Source organism: Scyliorhinus canicula, unplaced genomic scaffold (assembly GCF_902713615.1).
Source record: "Scyliorhinus canicula unplaced genomic scaffold, sScyCan1.1, whole genome shotgun sequence".
NCBI lineage: Eukaryota > Metazoa > Chordata > Chondrichthyes > Carcharhiniformes > Scyliorhinidae > Scyliorhinus > Scyliorhinus canicula.
Window position 1 is genome coordinate 161,185 of NW_024055470.1, and position 19,680 is coordinate 180,864.

General features: G+C 46.5%; 1 gene segment (V, D, J or C); it reads right to left on the reverse strand.

The window, feature by feature from the left end:
• Positions 1-8,217: 8,217 nt before the first annotated feature.
• LOC119959816 lies at positions 8,218-15,475 on the reverse strand. The segment is given in 4 exon segments: positions 8,218-8,537; positions 9,072-9,145; positions 15,161-15,278; positions 15,430-15,475. Coding segments are annotated over 4 exon segments (558 nt in total).
• Between the last annotated feature and the right edge of the window lie 4,205 nt (positions 15,476-19,680).

The window sequence follows — 19,680 nt, forward strand, 5'->3', positions numbered from 1 at the left end:
CCATGTAGCAGAAAGGAGTTGAAATAGCAAGCGACAGGAGAGTCTTCCACCAGCTTGTCGATGGAGCGAAGGTGTTTTGCACAGCGGTAACCGAGTCGGTATTTAGTCTCTCCAATGCAGAGTAGATGCCGTTGGGATCAGCAAATGCAACAGGCCAGATTGAAGGATGTCTTGTAGTAATGTGTACTCAAAAGGACAGACACAAACGATACTGTAACTGACTTAGAGGAAATGCCAGAGAGTTAACTGATCCACCTTTTGGAAAGTAAAAACGGTCTTCCTGATGGAGAAACAGGAAAAGCCAGTGTGGGAATCCAGGCTCAATGTTGATTTGCAATTACCCCTCCTTTCTTCTACATGAACGGTATTTAGGCTGCAGCATGTTACACACCAAAACACAAAGAGGTCAAATATAAGAAACACATAATTGTCAATTCTTAAGAAGCGACATGGCCTCTCAGCCGAACTATGCGAAGCTGCAACAAGGCAGCTGACTTGAAGGTGACACAGGTCCGTTGGCTTCTGTGTTGCCAGCTGTTTCTGTAGTGTAGTGGTTATCACATTTTCTTTACACGCGAATGGTCGCCGGTTCGAAACTGGGCAGAAACATCTGGTCCTTCCAGTTTAGTCTATATGTTGCTAAATATTACCTCAGTCTCGTAACTGGTCTTCATCATCGAGGAATAGCAAAAACTTGGAACTTCGGTGGGCCAGTGGCGCAATGGATAATGCGTCTGGTTACGAATCGGGAGATTCTGGGTTCGACTCCTGGCTGGCTTGCAGTTCTGAGTTTTGGCGTCCTCTTTAGTTCAGTGGGTTGGACAGCTGGTTCTTGATGCAGAGCAAATTCAGCAGGACATCATCAATTCTCGTATCAGCTGTGGTTACTCATAAAAGCCCTGCCCTCTCTCTGTAACTTCAAGCAAAACATAACTTATCTTCAGTTCAGCAAAGTTCAATACCTGATGCTTTCATAAGTTGAGAGATCAGTTTTAAAGAAACGGCTTCTTGCAATAAGTTACATGGCCACTCCGCGGAACCATTAGAAGCTGCAGCAACACATTGAGGTTGAACATTACACACGTCCACTGATGGCGAAGCTCCCACCGGTTTCTGTAGTGTAGTGGTTATCACATTCGCCTAACACGCGAAAGGTCCACGGTGGTTAGGAAACATCCCGCGCTTTTCATTTCGTGTGACGAATGGTTTTACAAAATACGTTTGTTCCTCAATCTCGCACGTTCGAGGAACATGAGATTTGGTCTCGCATAAGGTATTGCAATTCCTGCAACAAAGTCAGAAATGCTGAATTTTCCAGACGCCAGGGGAAGCAAAGCCTTTCCTAATTTGCCACAATTCGGATATTAGCAGTTTGTTCATCCACCACAGAATCTATTGTGTTGACAGATGCAGATGAACATATTTAATCACCATTTCACACATGTCTAAATGTACGATAAAAGCAACTTACTGCGGATGCGTCGATGGGAAACAAAAACAAAAAATTCAGGACAGTCTCAGCTGGTCTGGCAGTCCCTGTGGAGAGAGATGGCAGCTGACGTTTCGAGTCTGGCTTACTCTTTGTCAAAGCTGGAGAACGGGCAACAGGGTCAGATTCAGACTCTTGTGGCTGGGGCGGGGCTGACGTGACGCATTGGTCCTCGGTAGAGTGTCAGCGATGGTGGCAAATGACGAAAATGTGTTGGACAGAAAGGAAAAGGGAATGTAATTGAGGCTAATCAGGGCTAAGAAAGGTGCTGATAGAGGCGCATTAAGAGGTCAGAATGTGTTCATGGTAGAACAAAAGTAAGCAGCGAGGCAGAGGAAAATGAGATTAAAATCGCTTATTGTCACTAGTGGGCTTCAAATAAAGTTACTGTCGCCACATTCCGGCGCCTGTTGGGGGAGGCTGGTACTGGCCTATCGTGGTCCGCTTTCAAAGCCAGCGATTTCGCACTGTGCTAATCCAGCCCCTGCAATAGAGATCAGATTGCTCAAGTGGGATCGGATGGGCTGGATGGAGGGGCAATGGTGAGGGCAAAACATATCGTTGGAATTAATGAAAATAAGTTGATGGAAATAAACAGGTGGTTAAGGGGGTAGAGAGAGTTCAGAGTCTAAGGTTGTTGAACCGAATGTTAAGTCGGGAAGGCCTAATGTCGGGACATGCCTAATCAGAGGATGAGGAGCTATTCCCCCAGTTTCTGCTGGGTTTCTGTGGAACATTGCAGCAGGCCAGGGTCGAAATGAAGACATACATAATAAATAAATACGTGAATGTAAATGGGGAATTGGGAATGTTTCACTGTCAAAATAAATATTGGGTAAAAATAGACTAGCGATTCAAGAAGGCAATTCACCATCACCGTCCCAATAGCAAATAGCTGTGGGCAATAAATGCTGGAGCAGCCAGGGGTGTTCACATCCCCGAATGAATGAAATGGAACAGACAGAGAGCTGCCGGAATCCACCAGAATAGAGATAAGTGAATGTCCACTCATAGACAAGCGTTTCGAAAATGTTTCGATTTTCTCGGGAATGTATTGGTTCCCTGCAGTTTGAGCTCAGCTTCTCAAAGCAAACCCAATGTGAATGAATCCCGCCGTCTACGCCGCAAAGAAATGAAGAAAACATGCGGTATGACCATCGGAAAACCTCATCGAAGGGCTCACCCGGGATTTGAACCCGAGACCTCTCGCAAATTCCTACAGCGAGACACCCAAAGCGAGAATCATATCCGTAGACCAACGAACCCCTCGAAAGTAAACGCAGCATACTGTCATTGCCATCGAAAGTCGATCTAACATCTGAGGAGAAAGCGGAAAATACTGGAACAGCTCAGGGAGTCAGGCGGCATTTCTCGACAGGACAACAAAGTTCGTCTTTCACCATCACCTTTCATTAAAACCGGGACAGGTTAGAAATGTAGTACGTCTTAACCAAGTGAACTCCCGGAGGGAGGAAACAGAACAACAGGAAAGGGCTCTAACAGGGGGCAAGTCAGGAGAGATTAAATGGGAAAAGGCCTTGGCTTCCCTGGCCACAGAGTGAGATCCGCATCGAATCAGAGAATGATTAGAAGGGACACTCAATTGATGTGCTAAAACATATTGATTTTGGTGGTATATATCACTAGTAATTGTTTCTAAAAGCAGCAAACAAAATCTTCCCGATTACATGAAAAATTAGACAGTGAGAGATGAATTTAATTTATTATGATGAATTTTATTTACTGTGTTGCGATATGTTTACATCCGTACTTCCACCAAGAATCAACGGAACCTTTCAAAGGAGAATTGTGAAGGGAAGCATCATGGCTAATGTGAGGTGTGAAAGGCGATTGGGACAGCGTTTTCAAATAGACACAGGAAAACTGAATCCTCATTCCGTTCCCTCAATCTCTGTGATTCATGAGCGTTCATGTCACTCCCTCACTGTTTGTTCTCAGTCACTTGAGCAGTGAGCAGGTGCAGGATGGTCACAGGCCTCTGGAGATTGAACCGTCGCTATTTCCGCTCCAGCAGTTGATCCGCCGCACAGTTTGATCAGTTTAGAGTCTGCGGTGTCCACGACCACAGCTTCCGTTTGCTGCTCTCGATATGAACCGATTGTGCTGGTGGATACATCGCTGCCTCTGGCCCCTTCCTATCACTACTTCTGTAAACAATGCAGTGGTGCAGGAATCTGTATGGCTGCGTCAGCAGATCATTTCCTGCATTGAATAAACACGGAAGAACATTAGTTGTTGATCTAAAGTGCAACCACAAATGCTGTGTCTGATTCTATCATATAAACATATAAAGTAGATGGAATGAGATAGGAACTCAGAAGTATATATAATTTACATGAGTCAAAGAGGACAAAGAATTCAGGGATCGAATGCGAAAATTTGGGAACACGATGCTGATGATGTTACAGAGTTAAAGGATCCAGGATTTATCAACAACGACGCAGGCATTAGAAAAGATACAGCAAGTGTAAATATGTACATATCGCTGTTGGGAATGCTGTTCAAACACATGGATGGTTCTGTTACTCTTCTTTCATTTGGTATTAACCTCACAGACAGAGTGTGGGAGGGATTGGGAAAGATGAAGCAGGGATGAAATACAATAATCCTGAGCAGAGACTTCAGCAACTGGAGCAAGTGCACGAGAAACGTTGCCGGGAACAGAATCCATCAATCAGCTTAAGAAAGAAGTGGATAAATATCGGACCAGTAACTAGAAATTTAAAAATGATGAAATCTATGGAACAAGCAGATAATTAATCAGTGGATAACTCCTTAAGCGAGACAATACAACATAATGGACCGAATTTCCTCTCTTTGGGCTGTAAAACACTATGATTGTAAGATAATCAATGGCTCTGCTCAGTCAGGCAGGAAACAGAGCACTGACTATCTGAATCAATGTAACCTGGTGTTACACACAGGAAGCAGAGAGGTTTGGAATCAGTGACGGTTCAAGTGGTCTATGGATTGAGAAACAGCCAATCGCTCAGTGGCACCGTGAGTAACGCCAGGTAACGACATCCCATAATAGTCCAATCGGTGACAATGTGGCCCCTCAGTCTCACATTGAGGGGGGGGGGGCAAGTCCCAGTCTGGAAATCAGACCCGGATTGATCCGCCTTTTGTCCACTTTCATCATCGTGACCAGGAATCCCAGGAAAGAGCTGTTTCCAGCTGGAACTATGAAGCTGCTGATATTGGGTGGGTTTATTTTCTTATCTGATGCATTGTTTTAACAATCACATAACACCGTGTGTTTATGTGGGTTTTATTTTGTTCCCAGCTGTTCAGTGTGAGGATCAGAGCTCCCACCCTGAGCAGGCGGTGTCTCGGGAAGGGGATCGGGCTGAACTGAATTGCTGGCACTCCATTGGTTCTGGCTATTTCGTAGTCTGGGACAGACAGACACTGATAGGGGCTCCCACATTTATCGCCTCCATTTACCGGGGGACTAAGACCAAAGGACGCTACACCCTGTCCTTTGACAGAACAAATAAGTCCAATACCATCTGTATAGATGAGAGCGCGGTCCAGGACTCCGGAATGTATCTCTGTGTGAAGCAGACACAGTGCCACACAGAGCGGATCCGGCTGGACAATATCTTGTTCACTGTCGGGTCTCCGCTGCCCCGTTAACCTTTCCCCAAACCAGAACCTTTAGAGATGCGCGTGATGATCATAAATGTTACTTTCCCATGTTCAAACTTCTATCTGGACAATCTTCCAACACAAGGGCAGCACGGTAGCGTTCTCAACCTTAGGAATAACCTCTGTTATAGCTGTTACAGGAGATATAGAGGAACAGGGCAGGTTAAGTAATGTTCTCTATTTAATTGTCCCAAACTACAAAGTTAAGACACAGGCAGAAAATCTGACTCTTCTTTCTCTTTCAAATACTTAGCTTGACGTGCAAGAGAAAGATAGATAATGAATGATGCAGATAGATAGAAAAATTGATAGATGGTTAGATAGTCATGGGAACACAGACAGACAAATAGAATGGTAGATAGATTCAGTAAGAAGTTCCGAAACAAAGCTGTTGGACTTCAACCTCGTGTGGTAAAACCTCTTACCGTCCCACCCCAGTCCGGCATCTTCACATCATGATAGATAGACTGTTAGATTAGCCTATTCTGCCTATATACTCAAGCACTTTATCTATTTCTCCTTGGACATATCGTGATGTTAATTTTATTTCTGTTTTAACAGCTGTTCCTTGTCACTCAGAGACATTTCAGATATCGATATCTCGGGTAACACAATGTCAGACTATCTCGCTTCATCACAACGCTACTTCCACTACAAATGACTGGTGCCGGAAGTTCTCCAATCAAGCTCCCGAGTATCTGGTCTCCACACTAGGAGGTTAAAGAGTTCAGGGAAGGTTTAAAGTATCACTGGACCTTGAGAAAGGCTCCACCACTCTCAGTGTTAACACAGTTGAGCTGACAGACTGTGCGGTGTATTACAATGCAGTGAGACACTGTGTAACAAAGAGTTGAGAGCCCTGTACCCTGCTCACTCGATATGGGGACTGCAGAGACATGTAGTGAATGGGCTTTAGAAGTGAGTGTGATACAAGCAAAATCGATTAAAAGGTTCTTCCTTATGGACTTAAAACATATGCTTTATTGTTCCTAATAATCTAATTGGCAGATAATCCTCAGTAGAAACACGTAAATCATTGGATGATACATTGGCTTACTGGAATTTGGTTACCATCATTGTTTAATGTTTAGGGAACCTTCAAGCCTTCCATTGTTCCGAAATTAACGTTCCAAATTTATCAGTTGTGGATATATCAGTTTATTTCGTTAAGCTATTTATGCAAATAACAAGTACTTTACAAATGACGTAGGCACGCCAGAAGATTGAGGCAAATGAGCTCGCGTCAATCCGAAATAGCAAGTGTAGCAAAAGCAGTGTGATGGAAAATGCCTCAGATGCGGTAATAAAGACATCAAAGTAATAAACCCCGTAATAAGTTGCCACAATAAAATCTCCCCAATATTCGAGGATAAATCGAGAATCGCTGCTTGACAGAGAATATTCCACTAGATGGCGCGCTAGGACAGTATCTGTGTCCAAAATTTACAGAGGCGTCAGTTCACCGCCGTCTCAGCTGACAGCTGAGAATACAGGAAATGTCTATGCTTCGTGTCATTTCCCGGTAAACGATATGTATTTAGGGCAAGAGCCTATGTATGAATTACAGAAGCTCTGGTACAGAGCACGTTTCTGGGCCTGAGGCTCTGGAATCCAGCCCCACTTCAGGACTTTCTGGATCGCAGTCTGGTTAAACCGATTGATGATCAGCTTGTAAATTCTTCCAAGATGCCCATTGACAGGTCGTAAGAGCTGGAGAGTTTTTCTAGTCAACCAAAATGCAGGAGGCAATTGAAATAACTGCAGTCAAACATAATCATGGGTCAATCTAATGGAAGGCAATGGTCAACCAGCGCCACCTGAGGTGATGGTACCTGGAGGATGAGGAGGATGACAGTGGAGACTTAGACAGTGAACAGAATAAATTGTTTTATTCCAATATCACTGGGTGGTCTGACTAAGAGATTTAACAGGTTTCAAATCAATGTGATTCCTCAATATATCATAGAGAGAGAGAGAAAGGGATGTCCACCAAATCGTCACAGAATGTTCTGGTTACTATTTGCAAGAAGGTCAAAGTGCCAGGAAAATACCTAGGCTCTCAAATCCCTTCGCTCAAGCATTAGGATGACAACACTTTCTGTCGGAGAACTAAACATTCCCAATGACCTCCCTGTTAATAATATCGCCGACATCACAACACCGACTTCAGTGGGAATGAACTTCCTGAGGTTGAAAAGTGCTTTCGGACATCCGGAGTCGGTAAATGGTGTGACATCAGTAAAAGTCCTTCTTTGGTTTACCGAGGAATAATTTACTCCAGGGGTTAAAATAATTGTCCTCCTTTTTCCATGAAGATCATTAATTTGTTATTAATTCCCTTTTCTTTATTCCTGTCTCCTTTTCCCGGATTGGATTAATGAGTGGTCACCACGTTCTGGGATTTTCCAGGATTCTATCTCCAGCCTGTTCAGAGGTTCCTTCCTCTCAACAGGACACCGGCAGTCCGTCAGGAACAAGAATCCTGGAGTTTACCGAGGAGACGGTGCATCCCACAGGGAATGCTGCACTGTCAGAGTTCCTGGCCTCTGGATAATATGTTAAATTGAGGACACCGCCTTCCTCCGGAATGTGTCTCTGTGCGAAGCTAACACAGTGAGACATATAACAATGGAGGCATCTATATCTCACGGCAGCCATTTCCAAAAAAATGAGCAGGAGAAATGCCCTGTCCAATATCCATCCACCAATCACAATTACTGTAACAGCGAGGCTATTAAATATTACTGTATGGAATGATATGCTCTGTCCAATTGGCTGCAAGGTTTTCCACATTGTATTATAACAGTGACGGTGAAACACTTTGCAACCTGAAGCTCTATAAATATTCTAACGTGCATTCACGAAACTGGCCCCTTCCATTGCTTTATTTTCGCATTAAATTTATTAGTGCTAAAAGTGTATGTTCGAATTGAAAAGTTGAGATATCACCTCGATTTCAGGCTCCATTACAGATTCGCCGCTGATGACAGCGTTTGCCTCACGCTCTGTTATGCTGAATGGCACTTTGACAGTTTTTGTACAGGTTCAGCCCAGCTCTATGTCTCTGTGGGCCTCAGTGCGCAGTAATACACCGCGGAGTCTGTCAGCTCTGTTTTAGACACATTCAGCAGGACGGTGCGGATTGTATCATTGAGCTCCGCGGAAAAACGGTCCCCTGGGTATCTCTCTGTGTTCCCGGTGTATTTACTAATCTGCAGCAGGTACTCCATGGATCGACTGGGATACTGACGGTACCAGAATAGATAAAGATTGCTCGTGCTTGTAGCTGTATAATTACAGAATAACTGAACATCTTTTCCTTCACTCACTGTGACAGCAGCCGGTGTCTGAGAAACGGAATCTCCTCGACAATGTCCTGTAAGAACCCAGAGTGATTTTCAATTAAACAATGCGAATTCACTGAATCTATACCGCAGAATCGTCCCGTCATCCTGAACAATAGCCTCAGAGAGTGAACAGACAGCAGAACAGAATTATATATCATACAGCTTAGTGGCTGTAACGGGAAATTGTTTGGAAATTGTAAATCTTTTAAGTCCGGTCTTTCTAACGAGGTCCGGTCCTCAGCTTCAGTACTCTAACTGGAAGCGGAAAGTACTAACGATCTGTGGGTTTGACAGTCCGCTGTTTGTCAATGTCATTCACGAGGAGCAGAGAAGCTTCAATTTCAGCCCAACTCTTCCGCTCTCATTCCCTTGGGAAATGTGCCGACTTCCAGCAAACAGCGTTCTGTGCTGAGACCAGCAAGATCCGGATGACTTTTCGAAGTTGGGGTCAATCTATTTGTCCGACCACCCACACCCACCCCCTTGTATTGAGCGACCTGCCTGACAGAATGTCATGTATGGAAAAGCTGTGACAGAAAGAGTTGTGCAACTTGTGAACTTACCGGTTAAAAGAGCGGCCGCTGTGAGGAATAAATACACAGTAACAGGCGACATGTTTGCAGAGAGATCGTGGCAGCTTTGAACAGAAATGGTTGAGGCTGAAATTGTTTTCGTCAAGAGTTAAGAAGAGGTTGAGTCACATCCGAGTGCCTGGTGATTGGTACATTGCTCACAACGTCATCGGGTCACATCCAATTGCCTGTAAGCTATTTTTCTCTTCAATTCAACCAATGTTCTCACAGGGCATTGGTTCTCCAATTCATCCTATTGGCGAAGATCGAAAGCAACAAATTAAATTGATTAATCTCCATGCTAATCCTTAAATAGGTTAACAGGAATAGGCTTATTTATAATGTGAGGTGGGCAGTTGTTTCGCCCAGAGCTGGACAAAGGACATTCGAATGAATTTGGTGGGCATTGTTGTTAACAATGGCGTTTGGATGAGAACTCTGTATTTTGCGTCAACGTTCGGCCTTGCGAATATGATGATATACTGAGCCGTCAGCAACATAAATGTGCAGGCTAACTGGATTGGCCATTCGAAAACTGTCCCTTAGTGTCCAAAGATGTGCAGGTTCATAGATCATAAAATTTACAGAGCAGAAAGAGGCCATTCGGCCCATTGAGTCTGCGCCGGCTCCTGAAAAAAGCACCCTACCCAAGGCTAACACCTCCACCCTATCCCCATAACCCAGTAACGCCACCCAACACTAAGGGGAATTTTGGACCCTAAGGGCAATTTATCATGTCCAATCCACCTAACTTGCACATCTTTGGACTGTGGGAGGAAACCAGAGCACCCGGAGGAAAGCCACTCAGACACGGGGAGGATGTGCAGACCCCACACAGACAGTGAGCCAAGCCGGAATCGAACCTGGGACCCTGGAGCTGTGAAGACATTGTGCTATCCACAATGCTCCCGTGCAGGTCAAGTGGGGTTGCAGGATGAAGGCTGGATCTGGACCAAGGTAGGGTGCTCATTGAAAGGGTTGGTGCAGACGAGATGGGCAAAATGCCTGACCCAGCACTTCAGCCCAGCCTGACCCTCCCACTCCAGTCCAGCCTGACACTCCCACTGAAGTCCAGCCTGACACTCCCACTCCAATCCAGCCTGACCCTCTCACTCTAGTCCAGCCTGCCCCTCCCACTCCAATCCAGCCTGACCCTTCCACTCCAGTCCAGCCTGACCCTCCCACTCCAGTCCAGCCTGACCCCCCACTCCAGTCCAGCCTGACACTCCCACTCCAATCCAGCCTGCCCCTCCCACTCCAATCCAGCCTGCCCCTCCCACTCCAGTCCAGCCTGACCCCCCACTCCAGTCCAGCCTGCCCCTCCCACTCCAGTCCAGCCTGACCCCCCCACTCCAATCCAGCCTGCCCCTCCCACTCCAGTCCAGCCTGACCCTCCCCCACTCCAATCCAGCCTGACACCCCCCCCCCGCTCCAATCCAGCCTGCCCCTCCCACTCCAATCCAGCCTGACCCTCCCACTCCAGTCCAGCCTGACCCCCCCACTCCAATCCAGCCTGCCCCTCGCACTCCAATCCAGCCTGACCCTCCCACTCCAGTCCAGCCTGACCCTCCCCCACTCCAATCCAGCCTGACCCTCCCACTCCAATCCAGCCTGACCCTCCCACTCCAGTCCAGCCTGACCCCCCCACTCCAATCCAGCCTGCCCCTCCCACTCCAGTCCAGCCTAAACCATCCACTCCAATCCAGCCTGACCCTCCCACTCCAGTCCAGCCTGACCCCCCCCCCCCCACTCCAGTCCAGCCTGACCCTCCCAATCCAGTCCAGCCTGTCCCTCCCACTCCAACCCAGCCTGACCCTCCCACTCCAATCCAGCCTGACCCCCCCCCCCACTCCAATCCAGCCTGACCCTCCCACTCCAATCCAGCCGGACCCCCCCCCCACTCAACTCCAGCCTGACCCTCCATCTCCAGTCCAGCCTGACCCTCCCACTCCAGTCCAGCCTGACCCTCCCACTCCAACCCAGCCTGACCCTCCCACTCCAGTCCAGCCCGACCCACCCGCACCAACCCAGCCTGACCCCCCTCCCACTCCAGTCCAGCCTGACCCTCCCTCTCCAGACCAGCATGACCCACCCACTCCAGTCCAGCCTGACCCCCCACTCCAGTCCAGCCTGACTCTCCCACTCCAGTCCAGCCTGACCCCCCACTCCAGTCCAGCCTGACCCTCCCACTCCAGTCCAGCCTGACCCTCCCACTCCAGTCCAGCCTGACACCCACTCGAGTCCAGCCTGACCCTCCCACTCCAGTCCAGCCTGACCCCCCCCCCACTCCAGTCCAGCCTGACCCTCCCTCTCCAGTCCAGCCTGACCCTCCCACTCCAGTCCAGCCAGACCCTCCCACTCCAGTCCAGCCAGACCCTCCCACTCCAGTCCAGCCTGACCCTCCCACTCCAGTCCAGCCTGACCCTCCCACTCCAGTCCAGCCTGACCCTCCCACTCCAGTCCAGCCTGACCCTCCCATTCCATTCCAGCCTGACCCTCCCACTCCAGTCCAGCCTGACCCTCCCACTCCAGCCTGACCCTCCCACTCCAGTCCAGCCTGACCCTCCCCTCTCCAGTCCAGCCTGACCCTGCCTCTCCAGTCCAGCCTGACCCTCCCACTCCAGTCCAGCCTGGCCCTCCCACTCCAGTCCAGTCTGACCCTCCCTCTCCAATGCAGCCGGGCCCTCCCATTTCATTCCAGCCTGACCCTCCGCCGTCCGATCCCACTCGACACCTGAGCCTCCCATTCCCTCCTCTTTGTTCCTTCGGATGCCCCCTGGTCTGACCCGGCCCCATCTTGTGATCCGACGCACGTCCGGTCTGAGCAAACCCCCTCCCTTGCTGTTCGATCACGGCGCCCCCCCCCCACCCCCGTCCCCGTCCGATACCCCACCTTGTCTGTCCCACCTGCCTTTTTAATTGTCCCTTGAAACACTTCCCTTCCGCCTGGTAGTGCCGCACAAATCGGTGCTTCTTACCTCGCTGCACCTCAGCTGCCCCACACTGGACAGAGATAGTCAGCTTCTTGATTAATAAGGGAGCCAGGGTAATGCGGAGAAGGCAGGAGATTGGGTATGAGAAGAACATCAGCTGTGTTTGACCGGCGGAGCAAACGTGATGGGCCAAATGGCCTCATTCTGCCCCTATGTCTTATGGCCTTAGGTTCCAGAAATGGGACAGGTATTTTTAAGCGCACGTTGTAGTGATTGTAGCTGCCACCAGAGGGCAGTGGGAGACTGGGTGAGTATCTTTAGTGAAGAAAATGTGATGGAGGGAGCCAATGCGGAAACAGAAACATTATTTTAACACTGATATGAAACTTGAATCTTTAAAAAAGTTATTTATTATCATGTGTTTTCACTGCTGCTATTACTGTTGGGATGTTACAAATGTCCGATAGAGAGACGAGTTCGCATTTGACGGGTTCAAATTGGAAAATGATATAAGGACCTTCATCAGGATCTTCGTCTTCTCAAACCGACTGGTCAGATTTGCAGGAAGAGTGAGGTGAGCAAAAGGCACCGCAATCGTTGGACAGCAGACATGAAGGTGAGATTTAGTCTCTGAGCTGTTTCTGTAGTGTAGTGGTTATCACATTCGCCTAACCCACGTGAAAGGTCCCCGCTTCGAAACCCGGCAGAAACATCAAGTTCTTCGCATTTAGGGGCTGGTTTAGTACACTGGGCTAAATCGCTGGCTTTTAAAGGAGACCAAGGCAGGCTAGCAGCACAGTTCAATTCCCGTACCAGCCTCCCCGAACAGGCCCCGGAATGTGGCGACTGGGGCTTTTCACAGTGACATCATTTGAAGCCTACTTTGAAGCGATTTTCATTCATTTTTTTCATCTCCCGCAATAACATAGCTGTAACAGGAAGGAGGGAATACATGTTCTCATTCGTTACTTTTTCGTGAACTGCAACTTGTCGGCAGTTCAAGTGAATAATTGCACCGTGTCCTTACCAGTATCCACCGCTAGGGAGCAGAGTGATATATGAGAAGTATTTAAGGTGGGAGGACAGGTGCGTGTTCAGAGGCAGTGCAAGCTGGTGTCAGTGTGAAACGTGGAGACTGGGTGGTTAAACCCTAAGAAATGCTCAGCTCATTTATTTAGTTCAACAGAAACACGTCGCTGAGCTCCCGGTTAATTTTTCAGAATATAGTATTCACCTCCCGGTTCTAAGCCGAGCTCGGTATTGCGTGTGAACTGATAATGCTTCGGGTTCACACAGTCATTTTGCTGTGTTTCACTCTGATCTGCACGGAGGTGAGCGGAGAAGATGAGGTGCAGCAGCTCCCTGGGTGGATGGTTGCTAGTGAAGCGGGTAATGTGTCCATGAACTGCACCAGCAGTGTTGCATTTAGCATCGTATTCTGGTACAGACAGTACCCGAACCAGGCACCCCAGCATCTGGTGATGGCCACAAGAGGAACCGATCAACACGGGAGGATTACAGCTTCAATCGGTGGAGACAACAAGCTCAGTATCCTGACTGTGAGAGAGGCGCATATTACAGACGCTGCCACCTATCTCTGCGCTGTGAGGCACAGTGTAACAAACAGAGGGAGACCCCATACAAAAACCTGCACCGTCTTACAAAGCCGCTTCACTGTGGCTGCAATATCGGCGTTTCATGAAGCGGGGTGTTGTATTCCATGGGAAGGGGGAATGAGAACAACACCTATATAGAAGCGGAAGAGTTAAAGAGGGAGAAATATGAAGAGAGTTGGAAATATAGTCGAAGAAAGGGAAAGTGTTAACATATTGACGGAATGAGTGAAAGAACAGCACAGAACATTCTGTAACAATGAAAAATGAAGTGGAAAAAAGTGAAAAATAACGAGTGTGATGCATAGAGTTAACGATCAATTAAAATCATAAATGAAGTGACTCAGAAATAATGTAAAACGGCCTTAACATCATTCAATCTTCCTCGATAATTCGACATTTTATGGTTTGAAAAGCGGCTTCTGAAGAATTGCCATTGGATATTGCTCTATAAGTAAATTGACACCTTTCCACCATTCTGCCCATGTAAATCCTCCCACTGGGAACCCCGCCAGAGGCAAGGTGGTCCCAAAGTATTTCCTGTTATCAACGTCAAACTATCGACAAAGGACTCGCGATAACGCTGCGAGCTTCGGTCCCGACGACAGCTTGTTCAAACTCTGATACACATTTTCTGCCCTGTGATAGTGGAGCTCTTTCCCAGTTTGTTATTGCTGCCTCAGCAGGTGTCCCGGGACCTGTATTTCTGTAACCTTTTCCTGAAATCCACTACGAACATCAAACTGGATATTTTTCAGTTTGTCAGGATGTAGTTAGTGCTGGGCCTTCGAACGGTTACAATTTAGATAAATGACTTGGATGGTATATTTGCTCAATCTGCTGACCACAGAGAGAGATGTAGGAAAGTAAATGTTGAAGAGGACCTTAGGGGCCGATAAAAGGGCATGGATAGGGTAAGTGAATGGACAAAGATCTGGCAAACAGAGTATAATGTGGAAAATATGAAATTATTAATTTTGGGAGGTAGACACACAGAGAAGCTGATTATCTGGGGAATTGCAGTGGACTGAGATTCAGAAGGATCTGGGTTTCCGAGTGCGTGAATCACAAACGCCAGTTTACAGGTGTAGCAAATAATGAGAATATTGTTGTTCATTGTGAGGTGAATTCATCACAAAAACATGGCGGTTATGCTTCAGTTATAGAGGGTATGAGTGGGATCACATCTGGGATACTGTGCAGTAGGGTGCGATTTGTTACAGTTTTCTAATGGTCTCCGACTGTGACTGTCACTGTGGAGGCTGGATTGCTGTTTCTTTGCTGAGCACTAACTGGAACCCTGACTGTTGGGTTTTTGTACGGGACCCGCTATATCCGTAGCAGTGTGGGCTGCAAGGCACAAAGATACAGTGCGCGATCAGACATCAGCGTGTTGCCTATCATTAGCTCGCTAAGCTTCGCAGTTTTATTTAAGGTAGCTGAAACGCGATCGGTGATGTCAGGGTGTCTGTAAATGTTCTTCCCCAGAACACGAAGAATGTATTGTGGAGCCTTCCCGGACCTCTGACTGTACCAGTACACATAAGGGGTAGAAATGCTTGTCTTCAAGTTGCAGGTTAGTGTGACATTACTTTCCTCTTCAATCTTTATTTCAGCATCCGGCTGCTCCACTGTGTCCTGATGGCTCCAATCTGACGTAAAAAATAGATTAAAGAAACAATCAGTATCAACCTCAAATTGATCAACTTAATCTTCACCATCACTATTGTTTTCACCAACAATAACGTCAGGGTTACAACAGCCAGGAGGAGAATGGAGTTTTACTGGGAAGGAAATACTTACTGAGAAGTGAGATAATGATGAGCATCTGAGCGAGCTGGTTCCCCATGATCCTTCCTGAGTCTGGAACTCTGCAGTGAGAGGAATCCTCTGTCAGACACAGAAATACCGATCCCCGTCATACTGCATTGCTCATCCAGCCAATGGCAGAGGCAGAAATACAGATCCCCGTCACACTGCATTGCTCATCCAGCCAATGGCAGAGGCAGACATTTCTCCAATAACACAATTGGGTCAGGGCGAGAGCAGCAACCGGAAGCTGTGGGTGGGGAGACCGCAGACTCAGAGTGACATGTGCGGTGACTCTCAGCTGTACTCGGAGCGGAAATAGAGAATATGCAGAATATTGTGACCATTCTGCACCTGCTCAATGTTCAAGAGACTGAGAAGCACTCGAGCGGGAAGGACATAAAGCAGCGAGAATCATAGAATCTTGGAGCACCCACTGAGACTATTGGAATAATTAACCAAATAATTTTTCATTCCATCATTTTATCTGATTTGTTGTTCAAGATACATATAATTTCCTTTTGAACGTTGCTATTGAATATTCTGTCACCATTTCAGGCACTATTTCCAGGTTTGAACACATGGCAGTGTAATAAGTGAATGTGATATTTCCTTGCCTTTCTCTCTCTTAACCTGGCGGACATGGATTATTGAATGTTCTACTGATTGAAACAATTACATCTGATCCGTTTCATTAAACGTCTTAAAATCGTTACCACTATAATTAAGAATCTCCCTGAACTGATTGATAAGCGAAGAACAGTCCCAGTTAGTCATTGAATGCTGAGATCCTGGTACCATTCCATGTACTTTCTCCCAAATCTCTGCGTTATATCAAAATGGTGATTTCTAAGCAATGATTTATTAACATTTAGCTTTACTTCAAAAACTCAGAAACGAATGAAAAATGAAATTCGCTTATTGTCACGAGTAGGCTTCAATGAAGTTACTGTGAAAAGCCCCTAGTCGTCACATTCCGGCGCCTGTTCGGGGAGGCTGTTACGGGAATCGAACCGCGCTGCTGGCCTGCCTTTGTCTGCTTTCAAAGCCAGCGATTTAGCCCAGTGTGCCCAGTGTGCTAAACAGCCCCTGTTTATGAAACGTCAACGAATATTAAAATTGTGGCGGATCAGGTCCCATTTAGACTTCCTAGAAGATGATGTTTGATATTCATGTTTTAATGTGCGTCAATAAACTCGACATTTTCAACAGAATCCCATAGCAGAAGGCATCAAATCCAAGCATGCCAATTAGAAAGTCACGTGGGATCATCACCAAAGCCAATAGGCATGGTTTCCTGACCGAGGTCACAATGGGCCTGACCCCGTGCAGTGTCTGGGTGGAACATTGAGCTGAACAGGGCCCGAGCTCCCTCTCTCCTTTCAATCTCTGGATCATTCCCATTCACTGAGATATTCAGTCAGACATGTTTCTGATCATACCACTGGCGCTGTTGCACCGTAAGTGATGGGGTTATATACTTTAAAACACTTAAGCAGATTGGTGCAACGAGTTTGTATTATTATTTAATGTGTTTAACGATGCCACATAGAATCATAGAATTTACAGTGCAGAAGGAGGTCATTCGGCTCATCGAATCAGCACGGGCCCTTACAAAGTGCACCCTACTGAAGCCCACGCCGCCACCCTATCCCCGTAATCCAGTAACCCCCACTTAACATTTTGTGGACACAAAGGGCAATTTAGCATGGCCAATCCACCTAACCTGCATAATTTTGGACTGTGGGAGGAAAGCAGATCACCCGGAGGAAACACTCACAGGCACGGGGAGAACGTGCTGACTCCGCACAGACAGTGGTCCAGCGGGGAATCGAATTTGGGACCCTGGAGCTGTGAGGCAACTGTTCTACACACTATGCTAATCACTATGCATATACCGATATTAAGGACATCTCGGAAACTGGAAACTTACGCCCAGTCATACAGATCGACATAACTTTAAATCAATTCACTTTAACCTTATGCACTTTTATTCCTCGACTTTTACAGACGGACTATGTCAGCAACTCAATGTCCGGTGTTGTTAAGAAGGACGTTCAGTGCAGTTAGATTGTGAATATACAGACCAGGTTACAGAAACGAGGCTTTATGCACTGGTCTAGTGTTCCGGATGGGGGCAAGCGACGTTATATTATCTTATTTTTCCACCTCTTTCTGGAATTCCTGATTTCATTTCGGACATTGCGTTTCTCACTGAACCCCTTTGTTTCTCTCACTGTCTATCTCACTGCTTCTCCTGTTCCCTCTTCGTTGGTCTCCCTTCGTTTTCCCGTCTGTATGACCTCTACATATTTGCATGTGTTCCCTTCAGTGTTTCTTAACCATATTTTCAACTATTCCCCTTCCTGCCCCCGTCTCTCCTTCGTTTCTCTCACTGTCTGCCCCAACCTGCCTCTCTCTCATTTCCATCATTCCCTTTCCTCAGATTTATATCCCTGTATATCCAACGGGGTTGTCCTATCTCTGTCTCCGTATCTATCACGGTTTCTTCTTCTGATTCACTCACTGTCTCCCTTTCATATGTCGTATTTCTCCATGTTGGATATCAAATATTAAATATTTTTCTCAGCATTTCTATTATAATATCTTTCATTCACAACATGGTATCAATACTCCAAACACAGCCTCACATTATCTTCCCAGTGTTGCACCTGTTGCTTTCGGCTTATTAATATTTCGGATTTATTTTGAATAAGAACAATCTGCTGATAGGTTTACAAAGTCCAGGTGTTCCTGCTCTGCCCGCTATTCCCTTTGTTACGCTGCGGCAGTGTTTTTGTCCGAGGCTCCCACTAGTTGTTGTCACTGTCTCCCAGTCCGCAGTAATACACCGTGCTGTCAAACAGCCGCAGCTCCCGGATGGTGAATTTCCCCTCACTTTTCATCCTGTTTAGGGATGCAGAAATTCGAGTCCCCACGCCCTTTGCTCTGATAACATCTCCATAATTAGGGATGTAGATCAAGAATGCAGTGGTTCTATCCCGATCCTGACGGTATAGCTGTAAAGAATATGCAATATTTGTTGTCGAATATTTGAAATCAATGGTCATCGATTCTCCTGCAAACTTTGTGGCTGTAACCGGCTCTTGTGAGACAGAATCTGCACCACTCGCACCTGCAAACAATTAGAAACAAGGACTTTAACTTTTTATATCACCTTTTAAGAAACAATGTGATCAACGTAATTGTGGATATTACAAATAGAAGGAAAACACAGTTGAAGGGTAAGATGTATATGTCAGTCTCCTGAACAAGTTTGAGATTGTGTAACTTGGGAACTTACCAGTTAGGAGATTGGCTGTTGTTAAGAATGAGTAAAAGATAATGCACAACATGTTCACGGAGCTGATGGTGGATTTGAACACAGTGAGTTACAGCTGAATTGTTGTAATGAAGAATTCAGAAGACGTTGAGTGATATCCGGCGTCACAACCGATTGGTTCATTCCTGACAAAGCCAACAGGTGACACCCAATCAGTTCACGGCTCCTTTGTCGTACGTTTCATCCAATTAGATCCATTTATTTGTTCTCCAATCCATGACGTCTGAGCGAGGAGCACGGTACCACTTGCACCTGTTGCCAGAACAATGAATTGAACAGAACATCAGACGATAAGGAACAGGAGCTGCAGTGGACCATTTGTCCCATCACTTGGACCTACTCCGCAATTCATGATTCAAGATCATGGTTGATCAATCTCACATCTACCTTCCTACCCCACATCCTTTATTTCCCGGAATATTCACAAATCCATCAACTGTCTCGACAAAACTAAACGACTGACTAACCTTTGACACAGGGAGAGCATTAAAGTGAATGTTGGCCCTTTTGCAGATTGAATTTTGAGAATGGACACTGATAGGTGTTACTTAATGTTGTGATAACAGCGTAAGAGTCTACTAGACAGCTAGTCAGGAACCTCGGAAAATACTATTCAGCGCCACAGAAAGAAATTATTCGGGCGAACTGCTCGTTATAATGTTGTTTTGTTTATATTGACAGTTCACAATTCAGGTCACAGAACTGGTTCAGAGAGGAGGATTTTTTGATTCTTTCATCTGACGTCGGCGTAGCAGGCTGTGCATTTATTGTCCATCCCTAATTGTCCTTGAGGGGGCAGTTAAGAGTGAACCACATTGCTGTGGGTCTGGAGTCACGTGTAGGCCTGACCAGGTAAGGATGGCAGATTTATTTCCCTACATTAGTGAATCAGATTTTTTTTT